Raw genomic sequence first — 19,535 nt, forward strand, 5'->3', positions numbered from 1 at the left:
TGCAGGAGGACCAGGTTCAAGGGAAGGGCTCAGTTTGGAATATTCTGAGTTTGAGGAAGCTAGGAATCATTCAAGTAGACAACTAGGTATATGAATCTGAAGCTAAGGGACAATATCTTTCTCAGTGTACAGGTCTTGGAGTTAAAAACAATTGTCAAAAAGATTAGCCTAAGAATGTTCATAGAAGCTTTATTCACAAAAACCAAAAACTGGAAACAATCCAAATGTTCAATGGGAGAATGAATATACATACTGTGGTACATTTGTATTATGGAATACTACTCTGTAATAAAATAATAAACTATTGATATATATATAATACAATAGGTGACTTCAAAACAACATCATATTAACGGAAAAAAGCCAGAAAACACTACATATTTTATTATTCTATTTGTGTGAAGATTAAGACTAATAAAACTAGTCTATAGTGATAAAAATCAAAATAGTTGTTGCCTGGGGTTGTTGGGCAGTAGGAGGGGGTGTTGGTGGCAAAGAGGAGGATGAGGGGATTAACTGGAAAGGGGCTGGAGGGAACTTGCTATGTTGACAGAAACGTTCCGGGTTTCTCTTGACTGAGGGGTTTTTTACACAGAAGGGTACGTTTGTCTTAACTCATCAGATTATATACAAAAGATCTGTGCATGTTACTGTATACAAATTATATCTCAGTAAAATTAATTAGTGAAAAATAAATAAAAAGCACCCAGGAGAGAATTTCCACAGGTTCCTACCATCATCATATCTACCCATCCTATATCTGTGCCCAGGTACTGCCTTTCCTCCTGTTTATAAAAATGAACTGTCTTTTCTCCTAAAGCCACTCTTCCATTGCAGCATTAGATCCCATTCCTTCTCATCTCACCTCATTGAGGACATTACTCTGGTAATTCTCCCTTCACCCTCCTGCATCAGTTTTTCTGTCTCTACTGGATCATTCACATGAGCACAGAAACATGCTGAAAAATCCCCCATTCTAAAAAGAGAGAGATGTCCTCCTTTGACCTGACATCCTCCTGCAGCTTACATTCCATTTCTCTACTTTTTTTACAAGAAAATTCTTCATAAGTGTTGCCTGTATTTTCTGTCTACAAGTTCCTTCCGTGTCTTCTCTGAAACCTACTCCAGTTAGGGTTTTGCCCTCATCACAACTCAAACTGCCTGCCAAGGTCACCAATAACCTTTTTGTGGCCAAATCAAACAGTTAACTCTCTGACCACTGATCTTTCTTTTCTCCACTAAACACATTCTACACTTGCTTCAGGATTTGTTTTCCTCTTACCTCATTGGCCATTCTTCCTTTGCTGATCCATTTCCCTCAACCTGATCCCTAAATATTGAGTTTGGCCCTTGCAACTCTTTTCTTTCCTATCTATGCTCACTGTCTTGATGGTCACATCCAATCTTGTGGCTTAAATACAATCTATATTCTGACAATATCCAATTTAAAAAAAAAAAAAAAACAATTCTCTCCTCAAGACCTGCATCAACTCCAAACTCACAATAATAATTAATTCCCAGTATAGCTAGAGGGAAAACTGCAAGGTCTACTGAGTGAGAGAAAATACTATATACACAGAAAATGCAGCAGTTGAAGGATAACTTGTATTGTCAGAAATTTGGGGAGCATATTGACAGTACATTGTAAAGTTATTAGTCCACAGAGAAAAAAATATAAGGTTGGATCTGGCTAAATTTATTAATATAAATATGGAGATTTAATATGTTTAATTGCCTGGGTGTAACTAACAATTTGCCTGGTTGGTTAGCAGGACTGACTTCAATAGTGGACTATAGTGAATGAAATTGAGATGCCATCCCAGCACTTGGGAGGCTGAGGCGGGTGGATCATAAGATGAGGAGTTCAAGACCAGCCTGGCCAAGACGGTGAAACCCCGTCTCTACCAAAAATACAAAAATTAGCTGGATATGGTGGTGCACGCCTGTAATCCCAGCTACTTGGGAGGCTGAGGCAGAAGAATCGCTTGAACCCGGGCGGTGGAGCTTTCAGTGAGCTGAGATCGCGCCACTGCACTCCAGCCAGGGTGACAGACTGAGAATCCATCTCAGAAAAAAAAAAAAAAGAAAAAGAAATTGAGATGCCAGTACTTCTTTGGTATGCTCTAGGAATTAAACCTCAGGCTTAGGGAAATGAGCATGTTAGAGCAGATATGATCACCCACATACCAACCATACCTCCTGGAGGCCTAGAGGGTATTCCCTTCACCAAGCCATTAATAAATTAATAAATATGAAAAATTAATCATTTAATAAATGCCTGGGTTGGGAGCTTCAGTATCCTTTTAAAGCTCTGTGTTGGCTGTATTCTGTAGGTCAGTGATGATGGTCGGAAATGTTGCCATGAAATTAGGAATTCCTGATTGCAATGGAATAATAGAATCCTGGTGTGTAGAAGGCCAGGTGGCAGCATTTAATCATCAGAGACAGGATAGATGCAATTACCACATTAAGCTGCAGAGAGAAAATGTTAATCAAGTACTTTAACCCAAGAGATCTGTGGCAATAATTAACAATTACAGTGTTCCTGGAAATGAAACAGGTGGGCAGCCCATCAAAGTTTTGCTTTAGAAAAATTCTAGGTCTTCCCTTCTTGCCTCCCAGTTATCTTGGCAGCTGCTTTTGTTTGGGGGCCATCCCACACCTAATGCAGGAAGATGGTGGCTGCAAAGAAGATTAAAAAGTTAGTGGAATGGATCAACTCTAGGCTTCTACTTGTTATAAAAAATGGAAAGTACATACTGGGGTACAAGCAGATTCTAAAGATGATCAGGCAAGGCAACGCAAAATTGGCTATCCACACTGAAAACTGCGCAGCTTTGAGGAAATCCAAAATAGAGTACTATACCATGTTGACCAAAACTGGTGTCCATCACTACAGTGAAAATAATTTTGAATTGGGCATAGCATGTGGGAAATACTGCAGAGTATGCACGCTGTCTATCATTGATCCAGACGATTCTGATATCATTAGAAGCGTGCCAGAACAGACAGGCCGCCATCTTGGCCATTCAGGCTTCTCAGCGAGTCCAGCCTGTGGGCCTTGGAGAGCCCAAATTGATCAGGGGCTGAAAGGTTCTTCAACACAGCACAGCTGCTCTACCAAAAAGCAGCCAGACTGCTTCTTTAAGTGGGTGTCTGTGATCCTGTTCCTCCTAACTGGGTAAGACCTCCCAACCAGGGTCTCCAGCCATCTCCTATAGGTGTATTCAGGCTGACAATAGACCAGTACCCCCCCTGCGATGGAGCTTCCAGAGGAAGGGGCAGGCTGCCATTTTTGATGTTTCACAGCCTTCACCAGTGATACCTTCAGGTACAGGAAAAACAAAGGTGACTAGGGTTTGGAGCAGACCCCCCAGAAAACCACAGCAGCCCTATGGAAGAGTGGCCAGATGGTTAAAAGAAAAACAAACAAACAGAAAACAACAACAACAAAGAAAACAACACAAAAATCCCACCAAAGGTCAGCAACCTTGAAGATTGAAGGTGGATAAGCCCACAAAGGAAAGAATCAATGCAAAAACAATAAAAACTCAAAAAGAAAGAAAGATGACAGAAAAACAAGTAGAAAAACATTTCATGCTCATGGATAGTAAGAATCAATATCATGAAAATGGCCATACTACCCAAAGCAATTTATAGCTTCAATGCTATTCCCAATAAACTATCATTGACATTCTTCACAGAATTTAAAAAGAACTATTTTAAAATTCATATGGAACCAAAAAAGAGCCCAAATAGCCAAGACAATCCTAAGCAAAAAGAACAAAGCTGGAGGCATCATGCTACCTGACTTCAAACTATACTACAAGGCTACAGTAACGAAAAGAACATGGTGCTGATACAAGAACAGACACATAAGCCAATGGAACAGAATAGACAACCCAGAAATAAGACTGCACACCTACAACCATCTGATCTTCGACAAGCCTGACAAAAACAAGCAATGGGAAAAGGATTCCCTATTTAATAAATGGTGCTGGAAGAACTGGCTAGTCATATGCAGAAAAGTGAAACTGGACCCCTTCCTTATATCACACAAAAAAATCAACTCGAGGTAGATTAAAGTCTTAAATGTAAAACCCAAAATCATAAATACCCAAGAAGAAAATCTAGGCAATACCATTCAGGGCATAGGCACAGGCAAAGATTTTATGATGAAGATGCCAAAAGCAATTGCAACAAAATCAAAAATTGACAAATAGGATCAAATTAAACTAAAGCACTTCTGCACAGCAAAAGAAAAGATCATCAGAATGAAAAGACAACCTACAGAATGGGAGAAAATTTTTATAATCTATCCATCTGACAAAGGTCTAATATCCAGCATTAACAAGGAATATAAACAAATTTACAAGAAAAGAAAACAGCCCCATTAAAAAGTGGGAAAAGGACATGAACAGACACTTCTCAAAAGAATACGTACATGTGGCCAACAAACATATAAAAAAGGGTTCAACATTACTGATCATTAGAGAAATGCAAAACAAAATCACAATGAGATACCATCTCACACCAGTCAGAATGGCTATTGTTAAAGTCAAAAAATAACTGATGTTGGCAAGGTTATGGAGAAAAAGGAACACTTTTACACTGTTGGTGGGAGTGTAAATTAGTTCAACCATTGTGACAGACAGTGTGGTGATTCCTCAAAGACCTAGAGGCAGCAGAAATATCATTTGACCCAGCAATCCAATTACTGGGTATATATCCAAAGGAATATAAGTCATTCTTTTTTTTTTTTTTTTGAGATGGAGTCTCACTCTGTCACCCAGGCTGGAGTGCAGTGGTGTGAACTGGGCTTACTGCAACCTCTGCCTCCCAGGTTCAAGCAATTCTTGTACCTCAGCCTCCCAAGTAGCTGGGACTACAGGTGCATGCCACCATGCCTGGCTAATTTTTGTATTTTTAGTAGAGACGGGGTTTCACTATGTCAGCCAAGCTGATCTCAGACTCCTTACCTCAGGCAATCCACCTGCCTTGGCCTCCCAAAGTGCTGGGATCACAGGCGTGAGCCACTGTGCCCAGCCCTCACTCTATTATAAATACATGTATGTGTATGTCCATTGCACCACTATTTACAATAGCAAAGACATAGAATCAACCTAAATGCCCAGAAATGATAGACTGGATAAAGAAAATGTGGTACATATACACCATGGAATACTATGCAGCCATAAAAAGGGAATGAGATCTTGTCCTTTGCAGGGACATGGATGGAGCTGGAGACCATTATCCTTAACAAACTAATGCAGGAACAGAAAACCAAATACTGCATTTTCTCACTTATAAGTGGGAGCTGAATGATGAGAACACATGGACACATGATGGGGAACAACACACACTGAGGCCTGTTGAGGGTGGGAGGAGAAGGGAGGAAGGAAGGAGAGCATCAGAAAGAATAGCTGATGGATACTGGGCTTAATACCTAGGTGATGGAATGATCTGTGCAGCAAATCATCATGGCACATTTTTACCTATGTAATAAACCTGTACATTTTGCACATGTACCCCTGAACTTAAAAAAAAAGACATAAAAAAGAAACAGAGAAATGCAAAATGTAAAAAAAAAAAAAATTACATTAAATGTAGACCAGGCATGGTGGCTCACTCCTGTAATCCCAACACTGTGGGAGGCCAGGGCAGGAGGACTGCTTGAGTCCAAGAGTTTAAGACTACAATGAGCAATGATAACACCACTATACTCCAGTCTGGGTGAAAGTGAAAGACTATCTCTAATAATAATAATAATGATAATTACATTAAATATAAATGGTCTAAACATACCCCATTAAAAGGCAAAGAGTAGGCCGGGTGTGATGGCTCACGCTTGTAATCCCAGCACTTTGGGAGGCCAAGGTGGGTGGATCACGAGGTCAGGAGATTGAGACCATCCTGGCTAACACAGTAAAACCCCATCTCTACTAAAAATACAAAAAATTAGCTGGGCGTGGTGGCGGGCGCCTGTAGTCCAGCTGCTCAGGAGGCTGAGGCAGGAGAATGGCGTGAACCCAGGAGGTGGAGCTGGCAGCGAGCCGAGATTGTGCCACTGCACTCTAGCCTGGGTGACAGAGTGAGACTCCATCTCAAAAAAAAAAAAAAAAAAAAAAAGGCAAAGAGTAAGATTTCAATTATATCCTACCTGCAAGAAACCCACATTAAATATAAAAATACAAATACATTAAAAGTAAAAGAATAGAATAATATATAATATGCTTACACTAATCAAAAGAAAACTGGAGTAGTTATAGGCAAATATTTCAGTACTTAAAAAGTACTACCAGAGATAAAGAAGATGATTTTTAATGATGCAGTAGTCAATTCATGAAGAGAAAATAATAATCCTAAATTATGGACCTAACAACACATTTTCACAATACAAGGAGCAAAACTGATAGAACTCTGAGAATAAATAGATGTAATCCTCAATTATACTCAGAGATTTTGATACCCATCTCTCAATATGTGATAGAACAAGTGAACAGAAAATTAGCAAAGATACAGAGTTGAACAACGCTATCAAATAATTTGACAAAATTGAAATTTATAAAACACTCCACTCAATGACAACCGAATACACATTTTTTAAGTTCACATGGAATGTTTACTAAGACAGATAATATTGTGAGCTCCCCCCCCAAAATCTCAATAAATTTAAAGGATTCAAATCATATATAAAGTATGTTTTCTGAGCAAAGTGCAATCAAATTAAAAATCAAAAATAGAAATATCTGAAAAAAAACTCTCAAAATAGTTGTAAATGAAATAACACACTTCTAAACAACCCATAGGGTCAAAGAAGAAATCAGAAAGGGAAATCAGAAAGCAATTTGAGTTGAGTTAAAACAAAATGACAACATATTGAAATTAGTGAAATGTAGCTAAAGCAGTACTCAGAGGGAAATTTATTGCACTAAATGCCTATATTAGAAAAAAAGAACCAAATCAGTGTCATCAGCTTCCTCCTTAATAAACTAGAAATGAAAAGAGTAAATGAAACCCAAAGTAAGCAAACATAAATAAAGCAATAAGAAGAATAAAGAGCATAAATAGAAGCAGAAAAGTAATAGAGGAAATTAATGAGACCAAAAGCTGTTACTTTGTGATCAACTAAATTGATAATCTTCTAGCCAGGCTGATCAGTAAAAGGAAGAAAGGAACTGCAGTGTGTATTCTGGATGTAAAAGGAGGAGGAAGAGAAGGAAAAAGAAAAGGAAAAAAGGAAGAAAGGAAGGAATTAAAAGAAAAATAGAGAGGATACAAATTGCCTAAGTCAGGAATAAGGACGTGATATCAATATAGAATCCACAGGTATTAAAAGAAAAACAAAGGGAATTAGGAGCAATGTCATGCCAATACATTCAACAATTTAGATGAAATGGACAAATTCACTGAGAGATACAAGCTACCTAAGCGCATACAAAAGAAATAGAATCCCAAATAGCACCATTTCTATTAAAGAACTTACACCTGTAGTTAAAAATCTTCCTATTAAAATAAAACTACTCTGGGCTCATATAAATTCTTTGGTGAGAACTAAAAACAGAAATACCATTTGATTTAGCATTCCATTACTTGGTATACGCCCAGAGGAATATAAATTGTTCTGTTATAAAGATACATGCATGCATATGTTTACTGCAGCACTATTCACAATAGTAAAGACATGGAATCAACCTAAATGCCCAGCAATGGTAGACTGGATAAAGAAAATGTGGTACATATACACCATGGAATACTATGCAGCCATAACAAAGAATGAGATCATGTCCTATGGAAGAACATGGATAGAGCTGGAGGCCATTATCCTTAGCAAACTAGCAAAGGAACAGAAAACCAAATACTGCACGTTCTCACTTATAAGTGGGAGCTAAATGATAACACATGGACACATACAGGAGAACAACAGGCACTGGGGTCTATCAGAGGGTGAAGGTTGGAAGGAGGGAGAGGATCAGGAATAATAACTAATGGATACTAGGCTTAATACCTGGGTAATGAAGTAATCTGTACAACAAACCCCCATGACATAAGTTTACCTATATAACAAACCTGCACATATAACCCTGAACTTAAAATAAAAGTTAAAACATAAAAATTAAACAAATTTTAACAATTAAATTATTTGGTGAATTCTACCAAACATTTAGGAAATAAGACCAATGCTATGCAAATTCTTCCAAAATTTGAGAAGAATAAAATACCAACTCATCCTATGAGACTAGAGGCTAGCATTACTTTGACACCAAAATACAACAATTACAATACTCAAACAAACATACAAACAAACAAAAACTAAGGACCAATATACCTCATGAACATAAATGCAAAAAGAGCCTTAACAAAATTTTACCGAGTTGAATCAAACAATGTCCAAAAATGGTAATACATTATGCCTAACTGGAATTTCCCCTCAGAAATGCAAGTTTGGTTTAACATTTGAAAATCAATGGAATTTACCATAGAAGAAAACCAAAACAAAACCAAACAAAAAACAAACCTACTATATGTTCATCTCAGTAGATGCAGAAAAAAGATTTCACAAAAATCCAATATCTGTTCCTGATTTTTTTTTTTTAAATCTGCCAGGGCCAGGTGTGGTGGCTTACGCCTGTAATCCCAGCACTTTGGGAGGCACAGGCGGGTGGATCACCTGAGGTCAGGAGTTTGAAACCAGCCTGGCCAACATCGTGAAGCTCCATCTCTACTAAAAATTAAAAATTAGCCACGAGTGGTGGCGCATGCCTGTAATCCCAGCTACTTGGGAGGCTGAGACAGGAGAATCACTTGAACCTGAGAGAGGGAGGTTGCAGGGAGCCAAGATTGCACCATTGCACTCCAGCCTGGGCAACAAAAGCAAAAACTCCATCTTAAAAAATGAATAAGTAAATAAAAATAAATAAAAAATCTGCCAGGTGTGGTGGCTTATGCCTATAATCCCAACATTTGGGAGGTCAAGGTGGGAGGATCACTTGAGCCCAGGAGTTCAAGACCATCCTAGGCAACATGGCGAAACTCCATCTCTACAAAAAATTCCAAAATTAGCAGGGCATGGTGGCATGCGTCTGTAGCCCCAGCTACTCAGAAGGCTGAGGTGAAAGGATTGTTTGAGCCAGGGAAGTTGAGGCTGAAGTGAGCCATGATTGCATCACTGTACTCCAGCCTGGGTAACAGAGCAAGACTGCCTCAAATAAGTAAACAAACAAACAAATAAATAAATAGAATGTTATCTAACTCAGAGTAAAAGGAATAACATTTCCTCAACTTTATAAAAGTTACCCCTCAAAATCTGAAGCTAATTTGATACTTAATGGTGAAAGACTGAATGTTGCTCCCTAACATTAGGAGTAAGGCAAGCATGTACGTTCTCACCACTTGTATTCAACATTGTACTAAAGAAAGCCAGTATATTAAGGCAAGAAAAATAAATAAAATATATCCAGATTGGAAAAGGAGACATTAAATTGCCTTTACTTGCAGATGACATAATTTTAAGTAGAAAATTCTACAGAATGTACAAAAAAGCTGCTGGAACTAATAAATCAGTTCAGCACAGTTGAATGTTACAAGACCAATTTCAAAAATTAATTGTATTTCTAAATACTAGGAAGAAAAAATCAGAATTGAAAATTGTAAGGCCCAACATTCACAATACCACTAAAAGACATGAAGGACTGGCTGGGCGCGGTGGCTAACGCCTGTAATCCCCACACTTTGGGAGGCCAAGGCGGGTGGATCACCTGAGGTCAAGAGTTCGAGACCATTCTGGCCAACATGGTGAAACTCCATCTCTAATAAAAATACAAAAAAAATTAGCTGGGTGTGGTGGCACGTGGCTCTAATCCCAGCTACTGGGGAGGCTGAGGCAGGAGAATTGCTGGAACCCAGTAGGTGGAGGTTGCAGTAATCGCATCACTGCACCTCCAGCCTGGGCAACAAGAGCAAAATTCCATCTCAAAAAAAAAAAAAGAACAAATCCAGAGGCATCACATTACCTGATTTCAAACTGTACTACAAGGCCATAGTCACCAAAACATCATAGTACACGCATAAAAATAGGCACATAGACCAATGGAACAAAATAGAGAACCCAGAAATAAAGCTAACTACTTATAGCCAACTGATCTTCAACAAAGCAAACAAAAACATAAAGTGGGGAAAGGACACCCTATTCAACAAATGATGCTGGGATAATTGGCAGCCATATACAGAAGAATGAATCTGGAGCAAAACTCCATCTCAAAAAATAAATAAATAAAAATCTGCCAGGTGCAGTGCCTCATGCCTATAATCCCAGCATTTGGGAGGTCAAGGTGGGAGGATCACTTTAGCCCAGGAGTTCCAGACCATCCTAGGCAACATGGCGAAACTCCATCTCTACAAAAAACCATCCTAGGCAACATGGCGAAACTCCATCTCTACAAAAAATTGCAAAATTAGCAGGGCATGGTGGCATGCGTCTGTAGTCCCACCTACTGGAGTGCAGTGGCACGATCTGGGCTCATTGCAACCTCCGCCTCCCGGGCTCAAGCAATTCTCTCTCAGCCTCCTGACTAGTTGGGACTACAGGCGCATGCCGCCACGCCCGGCTAGTTTCTTTCTTTTTCTTTTTTTTGAGATGGGGTCTCACTCTGTCGCCCAGGCTGGAGTGCAGTGGCGCGATCTCAGCTCACTGCAAGCTGCGCCTCCCGGGTTCACGCAATTCTCCTGCCTCAACCTCCCGAGTAGCTGGGACTACAGGCGCCCACCACTGCCCCCAGCTAATTTTTTGTATTTTTAGCAAAGATGGGGTTTCACCGTGTTAGCCAGGATGGTCTTGATCTCCTGACCTCGTGATCCGCCCACCTCAGCCTCCCAAAGTGCTGGGATTACAGGCGTGAGCCACCGTGCTCAGCCATTTTTGTATTTTTAGTAGAGACGGGGTTTGACCATGGTGGTCAGGCTGGTCTCAAACTCTTGACCTCAGGTGATCCACCTGCCTCGGCCTCCCAAAGTGCTAGGATTACAGGCGTGAGCCACCGCGCCCAGCCAGATTTGTTCTTTTTGCTTAGTATCTTTTTGGCTATGTGGGCTCTTTTTTTGGTTCCATATGAATTTTAGGATTGCTTTTTCTAGTTCTGTGAAGAATGACAGTGGTATTTTGATAGGAATTACATTGAATTTATAGACGAATAGAATGTAAATTCTGCAGTTGTTGGGTAGAATGTTCTGTAAATATCTGTTAAGTTCATTTGTTCTAGAGTCTATATAGTATAAGTCCATTGTTCCTTTTTTGGCTTTCGGTCTTGATGATCTGTCTAGTGCTGTCAGTGGAGTATTGAGGTCCCCCACTATTATTGTGTTGCCGTCTATCTCATTTCCTAGGTCTAGTAGTAATTGTTTTGTGAATTTGGGAGCTCTAGAATTAGGTGCATATATGTTTAGGATTGTGATATTTTCCCGTTGGACTACTCCTTTAATCATTAGATAATGTCCGTCTTTGTCTTTTTTACCTGTTGTTACTTTAAGGTCTTTTTTTAATTTTTGTCTGATATAAAAATAGATATTCCTGCATGCTTTTGATGTTCATTTACATGGAATATCTTTTTCCACCCCTTTACCTTAAGTTTATGTGAGTCCTTATGTGTTAGTTGAGTTTCTTGAAGACAGGAGACACTTGATTGGTGAATTCTTATCCATTCTGCCATTCTATGTCTTTTAAGTGGATCATTTAGGCCATTTACATTCAACGTTAATATTGAGATGTGAGATACTATTCTGTTCATCCTGCTACTTGTTGTTGCCTGAATACCTTATGTTTGTTGTTGTTGTTGTTATTGTTTTAGAAGCCCTGTGGGATTTATCCTTTAAAGTGGTTCTATTTTGGTGTATTTCGAGGTTTTGTTTCAAGATTTAGAACTCCTTTTAGCATTTCTTGTAATGCTGGCATGGTAGTGGCAAATTCTCTCAGCATTTGTCTGAAAAAGACTTTATCTTTCCTTCACTTATGAAGTTTAGGTTTGCTGGATACAAGATTCTTGGCTAATAATTGTTTTGTTTAAGGATGCTAAAGATAGGACCCCAATCCCTTCTAGCTTGTAGGGTTTCTGCTGAGAAATCTACTGTTATTCTGATAGGTTTTCCTTTATAGGTTACCAGATGCTTTTGCCCTCACCGTCCTTAAGATTCTTTCTTTTGCCTTGACTTTAGATAACCTGATGACTGTGTATCTAGGTGATGATCTTTTTGTGATGAATGTCCTGGGTGTTCTTTGAGCTTCTTGTATTTGGATGTCTAGATCTCTAGGAAGGCCAGAGAAGTTTTCCTTGATTATTCCCTCAAATAAGTTTTCCAGACTTTCAGATTTCTCTTCTTCCTCAGGAACACCTGATGGCAGTGACAGGTCTCATCCAGCTCCCATGCAGCCAGCAAAGCCAGTCTCACTCCCACCATGCCCCACCAACAGCACAGAGTTTATATCCAGGTGAGCAGGACTGAGATCTTGCCCCAGGCTACAAGCTTCCCTGCTGAGAAAGCAAGCAGGGCTTTCAGGCCCTGCCTCTCCCTGCCTGCTGTGGCTTCCACGCTCTTATCTGCACTTCTTGTTCACCCCCCTCTGCATTTTGCCCAGGAAAATTCACGCTCGGTCAAAATTATTACAAAGTTGAGCTTGAAGTTTCTTTCCCCCTGTGGTCCTTTCCCAGTTCCGCTGGCAGCCCCCCAACAAAGGCCCCTGTGAGAAAAAGTCAGAAATGGCTTTCCTGGCCTTCCTGGGGACCAGGAGTGCCTATAGCGCTTTTCCCACTGCTTCTTCTACCTTCATATTTCACTCAACTCTCTAAATTTGTTTCAGCTCTAGGTTGGGTTAAATCCTTCTCCCGTGATCTGGATTTTCAGGTTCCCCAGTGAGGATGTGTGTTCAGAGGCAGACTTTCCCCTGTCACACATTGGCCACTCACAGTTTTTTTACCGTCTCATGGAGTTTAGAGCAGCAAGTTGCTTCTTTCAAAGGGTCTGTGAATTTTTTTGTTTTTTTGTTTTTTGTTTGTTTTTTTCTTTTTCTTTTTTTTAAACTCTACAGAGAAGTACCCTTACATCTATTGGTGGACAGGTTGTTTACAATCTTGGTTATCATGAATACTGCTGCAGTAGACATGAGAGTGCAGATATTTCTTTCATATTGATTTCCTTTCTTTTGGATGTATACCCAGCAGTGGGATTGCTAGATCATATGGAAGATCTATTTTTAGTTTTTGAGGAATCTTCATACTGTTTTCCTTTACGTAGTGTAATAGTGTACAGCCACTGTAATAGTAGCCGTATTAATTTACATTTCCACCAACAGTATGTGAACATTCTCCTTTCTCCACATTCTTGCCAGCAAATGATCTTTTTGACAATACCTATTTTAACTGGAGTGAGATGATATCTCATTGTGATTTTGATTTGCATTTCTCTGATGACTAGTGATGTTGAGCATTTTTCCATTTACCTGTTGGCTATTTGTATGTCTTCTTTTGTGAAATGTCTATTCAGCTTATTTACCCATTTTTAAATCAGATATTTGGTTTCGTTGTTGTTGTTTTTGCTATCGAGTTGTTTGAGTTCCTTATATATTCTGGTTATTAATTTGTCATCAGATAGATTGCAGATTTTCTCCCATTCTGTAGGTTGTCTCTTCACTCTGTTATTTCTTTTGCTTTTTAGAAGGGTTTTTTGTTTGTTTGTTTTTTAGTTTGATGTAATCTCGTTTGTGTATTTTTGCTTTGGTTGCCTGTGTTTTTGAAATCTTACTCAAAACATCTTTGCCCAGACCAATGACCTGGAGTATTTCCCCAATGTTTTCTTCTAGTAGTTTCATAGTTTCAGGTGTTACATTGAAGTCTTTGATTCATTTTGATTAGATTTTTGTATATGGTCAAAAGAGATAGGGGTCTAGTTTCACTATTCTGCATATGGTTATCTAGTTTTCCCAGTACTATTTATTGAAGAGACTGTCTTTTTCCCCAATGTATGTTTCTGGTGCCTTTGTCGAAAATGAATTGGCTATAAATGTATGGATTTATTTCTGAGTTCTCTATTCTGTTCCATTGGTCTATGTGTCTGTTTTTATGCCACTACCATGCTGCTTTGCTTACTATCGCTTTGTAGTAGATTTTAAAGTCAGATGATGTGATGCCCCCAGTGAGGACTAATATCACTTTGGAGAAAAAATATTTATTTGTAATTCAGTAATTTTTTTCAGTTTTAAAATTTTCCTTTTAAGTAAATTAAATAAACAAACACATCTAATATAATCACAAATAAAAATAAATAGTTTTTCTTTTTTTTTTTTTTTGAGACAGAGTCTTGCTCTGTCACCAGGCTGGAATGCAGTGGCACGATCTTGGCTCACTGCAACCTCCACCTCACAGGTTCAAGTGATTCTTCTGCCTCAGCCTCCTGAGTAGCTGAGACTACAAGGCACGCCACCACGCCCAGCTAATTTTTGTATTTTTAGTAGGGACAGTGTTTCACCCTGTTGGCCAGGAAGGTCTCGATCTCTTGACCACGTGATCCGCCTGCCTTGGCCTCCGAAAGTGCTGGGATTGCCGGTGTGAGCCACTATGCTCAGCCTTCTGTTTTTTACACGTATATATTCAGGGAAAGATGTTTACCTAATGTCGATGATTATTCCTGAATGGTGAAATTTGAAGGTAACTATTAGTTTCTCCTTTATAGCTTCCTGCATTGACTTCCTATTAAACATGCCAGTTTGAAGCAAGTGTTCTTCATTTCGTTGCTTATACCAAAATGTCAGAATTTTTTTTAAAAAGGCATAAGCTCAAAAGCACTAAAAGCCCGGGAGAGGAGACTATACTGGCTAAGATGCGTCAGTAAAATTTTGGAAGCTGAAAAGTGGATCGACTAGAGAGAACTGACTTCAGAGAATTGAAAAAGCCAAAATCTAAGCCTAAAGTGGTGTGTGTGTGTGTGTGTGTGTGTGTGTGTGTGTGTGTACGTTGGAGGTGGGGGTGTGAATCCAGAAAGAAGTAAGCTTAATTTTTTTGCAGCACCCTGGAATGGTTCTTAAATTGAAGGCACAGGTATCTCCAGAGGAGGGGTAAGTATGGTATTGAAAATAGAAGAACTGGTTGAATTATAAGGAGGGAAGGTCATTTGTAGATTCCTTCTTTCAACCCACATAGGCTGTCAACCAGTAGTCTCAAAGTGAGGTCTCTGTACCAGCAGCAATAGAAAATCACAAATACAAATTCTCAGGCTTCACCCCTGACCTCCTGAATGAGAAACTCTAGAGATGGTGTCAACGGTAGAGAGTCATGACTGCAAGTTGTCCAGGTTCTTGGCGTTTTGAACAAACAATTGGAAGAAACACCCAGCAAAGCAAAGAAAGGATGAAGTAACAAAAGAAAGAAAACAGGGATTTATTGAAAAAGAAAGTACACTCCACAGTGTGGGAGCAGACCCAAGCAGTGGCTCAAGGGCCCAGATACAGAATCTTCTTGGGTCCAAATACCCCTAGAAGTTTCCCATTGGGCACTTCATGCTCAACTCATGTAAATGAAGTGGTATCCTCCATTCAGTCTGATTGGTTGCAGAAAGCAACCATTCAAAGGTTGGAGTGAAGTTACAAAATTGCAAACAAAGACTCCACCCACACTCAGCATGATTTGTTGTAGACAGCAAATTTCCCACCTGCCATGCAGAAAAGATCCAAGGGAGTAGCCTCTGCTCTTTTTGTTACTTAGGTGTGCAAAGTTAGGGTTTTCCTTTCAATTTAGTTCTAGGAAGTCAGAGTGAAACAGCCTTAGGTTCCCTGCCTCCAGACCCTATTCTCCTGCCTCAATGGGATCCAGCAACCTGTGTTTTACCAAGCCCTCCATGGGACTCTAGTACATGTTAGAATTTGAGAATCACACCATTAGATTGGAGGTTTATTATCTGGAAAGTTTGAAGCAGAGAAAAGGTAGACTCAGAGACACCAGGAATATCTGAAGGTATGAGTAATTTACTGAAATTAGTAAATATGCAGCAAGTGAAAATCTACTTATTCCAAGTAATATATTTAACCCCCAAATGAGCTCCATGATGTTGGCATCCAGGGTTTCATTCCTTAGAGAGCGATTAACACGTTGCTACCCAATGTTTGGTTCACAAACTGCTATTCATTATTGGTCTACAACAAGATGTGGAATTTGCACAAGAATGTAAATCTACTATGTCACTAAGTGCACTGTGTGGTTTGGCTTACTTTTTTAAATTAGAGAACTTCTCTCTGAGGAAATTAACTAGCAATCTGAACTGTGTCTGATATCCCTACAGTGAAACCCACTAGTTTTGAAAAGCTTCAAACACACAAGATTTAAGTGAGCACTTTTATCTCTAACTCTTAACTATAAATGAACAGCCAAGAATCATCAGACATTTGAAGAAAGTCTAATATGGAAGAAACCAAAAGAAATGGTCAAAAGAAACTTGGAGAAAACTGAGACAAGTAGTAACAGAAAAAAAATTACAGTTAAAAAAATAAAACCCATACTTCAACACCTTCAAAGAGATAAAAGGAGAGATAGCATCCCTATGCTAGATGATAAAGCTATTTTTATTTTTATTTTTTATTTTTGGAAACAGAGTCTTGTTCTGTTGTATAGGCTGGAATGCAGTGGCATCATTTCTGCTCACTGCAACCTCTGCCTCCCAGGTTCCAGCAATTCTCCTGCCTCAGCCTCCCAAGTAGCTGGGACTATAGGTGTGTGCCACCACGCCTGGTTAATTTTTGTATTTGTAGTAGAGACGGGGCTTTGCCATCATGGCCAGGCTAGTCTCGAACTCCTGACCTCAGGAGATCCATCTGTCTCGACCTCCCAAAGGGCTGGGATTACAAGCGTGAGCCACCGTGCCCAGCCTATTTTTTTTTTTTTTTTTTTTTTTTTTTGAGATAGGGCCTCCCTCTCGCTCAGGCTGGAGTGCAGTGGCACGATTTTGGCTCACTGCAGCCTCGACCTCCCGGATTCAAGCGATTCTCCTGCCCCTGCCTCCCAAGTAGCTGGGACTACAGGTGTGCACCACCACGCCCAACTAATTTCTGTATTTTTAGTAGAGACGAGGTTTCACCATGTTGGCCAGGCTGGTCTCAAACTCCTGAGCTCAAGTGATCCACCCTCCTCAGCCTCCCAAGGTGCTGGGATTACAGGCGTGAGCCACTGCACCCAGTCGATAAAACTATTTTTCAAAAGACCATTATGGCCAGGCATATATAGATAATTTAGATATCTATCTATGATAGATAATACATGCATATCATATCTTATATATATAATATATATATATATTCTGTTTCTCAGGAGAACCCTAATACACCAGCTAAAAGGCTTGAAAGAGTGATTGCTGGGGAATGGAGGGAGGGGGCCATTTCGGGGGAGGGATGGGACCAGGAACTTCATTTTTTACAAGCCTTATCATCCTTTTTGGCTTTTAAAACTATGTACATGCATTAATGTGATAAAAATTTAAAGTAAATTTAGAAAACACAACAAACCCAAGATGTTTCCTTTGTTAAAATTAAATTATATTAAAATGTGACCGACTCCTTTAAACTAGTATAGTGAAATAAACAATAAAAACTTGTTTGTTCCTTTCTTGTTCCATTTCAATGATTCCCAAGTGTTTTCTCTGTGTTCCAGGTTCCTCACATTGTATTAAATGAAGACCATTTTACCATCTTCACAAGGAAGGAGGAAGAACTAATAAAAAATGGTTGATAAGTGTAAAGAGGCCTGAAAGGATAAGGAGTCTAGGGCAAATCTTTTTGGCTGAAAATTGTTAGAATGTGAGATATGAAAAATAATTATAGATAAAAGCTAGCAATTACTGACCAGTTGCTAAGTGGCACGTGTTGTGCTGGGCCCTTTCTTTGTATTACATCATTTAAATCCTCACAATGATCCTATAAGATAGGCTATTTTCCCCATTCTACAGATAGAAACCCTTTTAAAGGATGAGTAATTTGTCAAAGAAAGTGGCAGAGCCTGCATTTAAACTCAGATCTGTTTTACTCAAAACTCTAAGCTCTTGGAAAGTTCCAGTGTATTTTGAGCAAAACTAAAATAATAATCTGGGGGGTGGGGGTGGGGGTGGGGGTGGGGAGATATGAGGAATCACTATGGCTGCCAAGTCTCAACACGGGGCTATAGGAGTACAAGAGAAAATTACTCAAAACTAATTGAAACTGTAAAAGAATGATCCTACTTCACAAAGAAATGCCACAGTAGATTGTCACATGAGCACCACTAGAATAAACCGAAGTATATGTACATTAATTCACCAAACATTTATTAAATGTCCTATGAGTTGGCCACTGAGTTAGGAACTAGTAATATAAGTTCTTCATTTATATAATCTAATACACTTAGATATGAGGAGTTTCTTGAAGAATTACTATAAAATTAGGGGGTTTTTACTATCCTGAGACATAATATCAATATTCAGTTTCTTAGAAGAAATTCGTTCCTCTATTACTAATTTGTTATACTATGACTGTTTCAGCAGAGGGCACTAGGTAACCAAGATAGTTTTGAACTTCATGTGGCAAAATAGTTAATAAAAGTATCTTTATGAACTGTATCTAAAAACAGAGTCATGATTTTTAAAAGCATATCAAATGTTTCAAAACTGGAATAAGCCATGAACCAAAGAAAGGAGGCTTGAAATATGAATATTGGCAAGATCACTCAGGTCAATATTCGAGATGCTTACACAATTATAGATTTTTTTTTAGTGTTTCTCTTATAAAATGATCTCGATTATTTATCTGCAAGCCTCTATTAGTGCCACCAGGAAATGTCAGTTTATCATTTAGCACTTATGAGAGAGATGGCTTAGGGTAGTGGAATAAACCCTGGGCCAGAAGCAAAAAAATCTGGAGTTTGAGAGCACCTCTCTCCACTCACATTGCCTTTTACTAATTCTGTGACCTGGAGCAAAATACTTGATACTTTAGAGGTGTTGTTTCCACACCTCTACAATAGTGATAATGTCTCCTTTGCTTATGAACGTGAAAATGTGTTGCAAAATGTTGTGAATGCATAAGGTATTATTAACATAAAATGTCAAGCTGCTAGAAAAAGAAATTCTAGAAACAAAATGCAATCGCACATAACATCCTTTTGATTCCAGGCCTGTAACAATTGGCTTTGGAATCTTCTGGTAATAGTGTGTATCTTATTAGTCCAAACAGAGACAAAAAGCAGCAACCTATAGACACGATTTTAAGATTATTTTCTCCAGCCCCTTAAGATTTTCCAAGTCCATTTTTTTCTTTTTTTATACAGGGTCTCACTTTGTCACCGAGGCTGTAGTGCAGTGGCGCAATCTCACCTCACTACAGTCTTGACCCCCCCAGGTTCAAGCAATCCTCCTGCCTCAGCCCTCCAAGTAGCTGGGACTACAGCCTATGCCACCATGCCTGGCTAATTTTTGTATTTTTAGTAAAGATGGGCTTTCACCGTGTTGAGCGCAAGTGATCCGCCTGCCTAGGC

General features: G+C 39.2%; 1 protein-coding gene across 1 annotated transcript in view; it reads left to right on the forward strand.

The window, feature by feature from the left end:
- The first annotated feature begins 2,675 nt into the window (after positions 1 to 2,675).
- Positions 2,676 to 19,535, forward strand: part of LOC129037806 (large ribosomal subunit protein eL30-like) — a 54,469-nt gene continuing 37,609 nt past the window's right edge. Inside the window, exons 1-2 of the mRNA XM_054490001.1 lie at positions 2,676 to 3,093; positions 12,379 to 12,481. Coding sequence (XP_054345976.1) covers positions 2,676 to 3,093; positions 12,379 to 12,481 — 521 coding nt within the window. The remainder of the gene's footprint in view (positions 3,094 to 12,378; positions 12,482 to 19,535) is intronic.

Source organism: Pongo pygmaeus, chromosome 1 (genome assembly GCF_028885625.2).
Source record: "Pongo pygmaeus isolate AG05252 chromosome 1, NHGRI_mPonPyg2-v2.0_pri, whole genome shotgun sequence".
NCBI classification, from domain to species: Eukaryota; Metazoa; Chordata; class Mammalia; order Primates; family Hominidae; genus Pongo; species Pongo pygmaeus.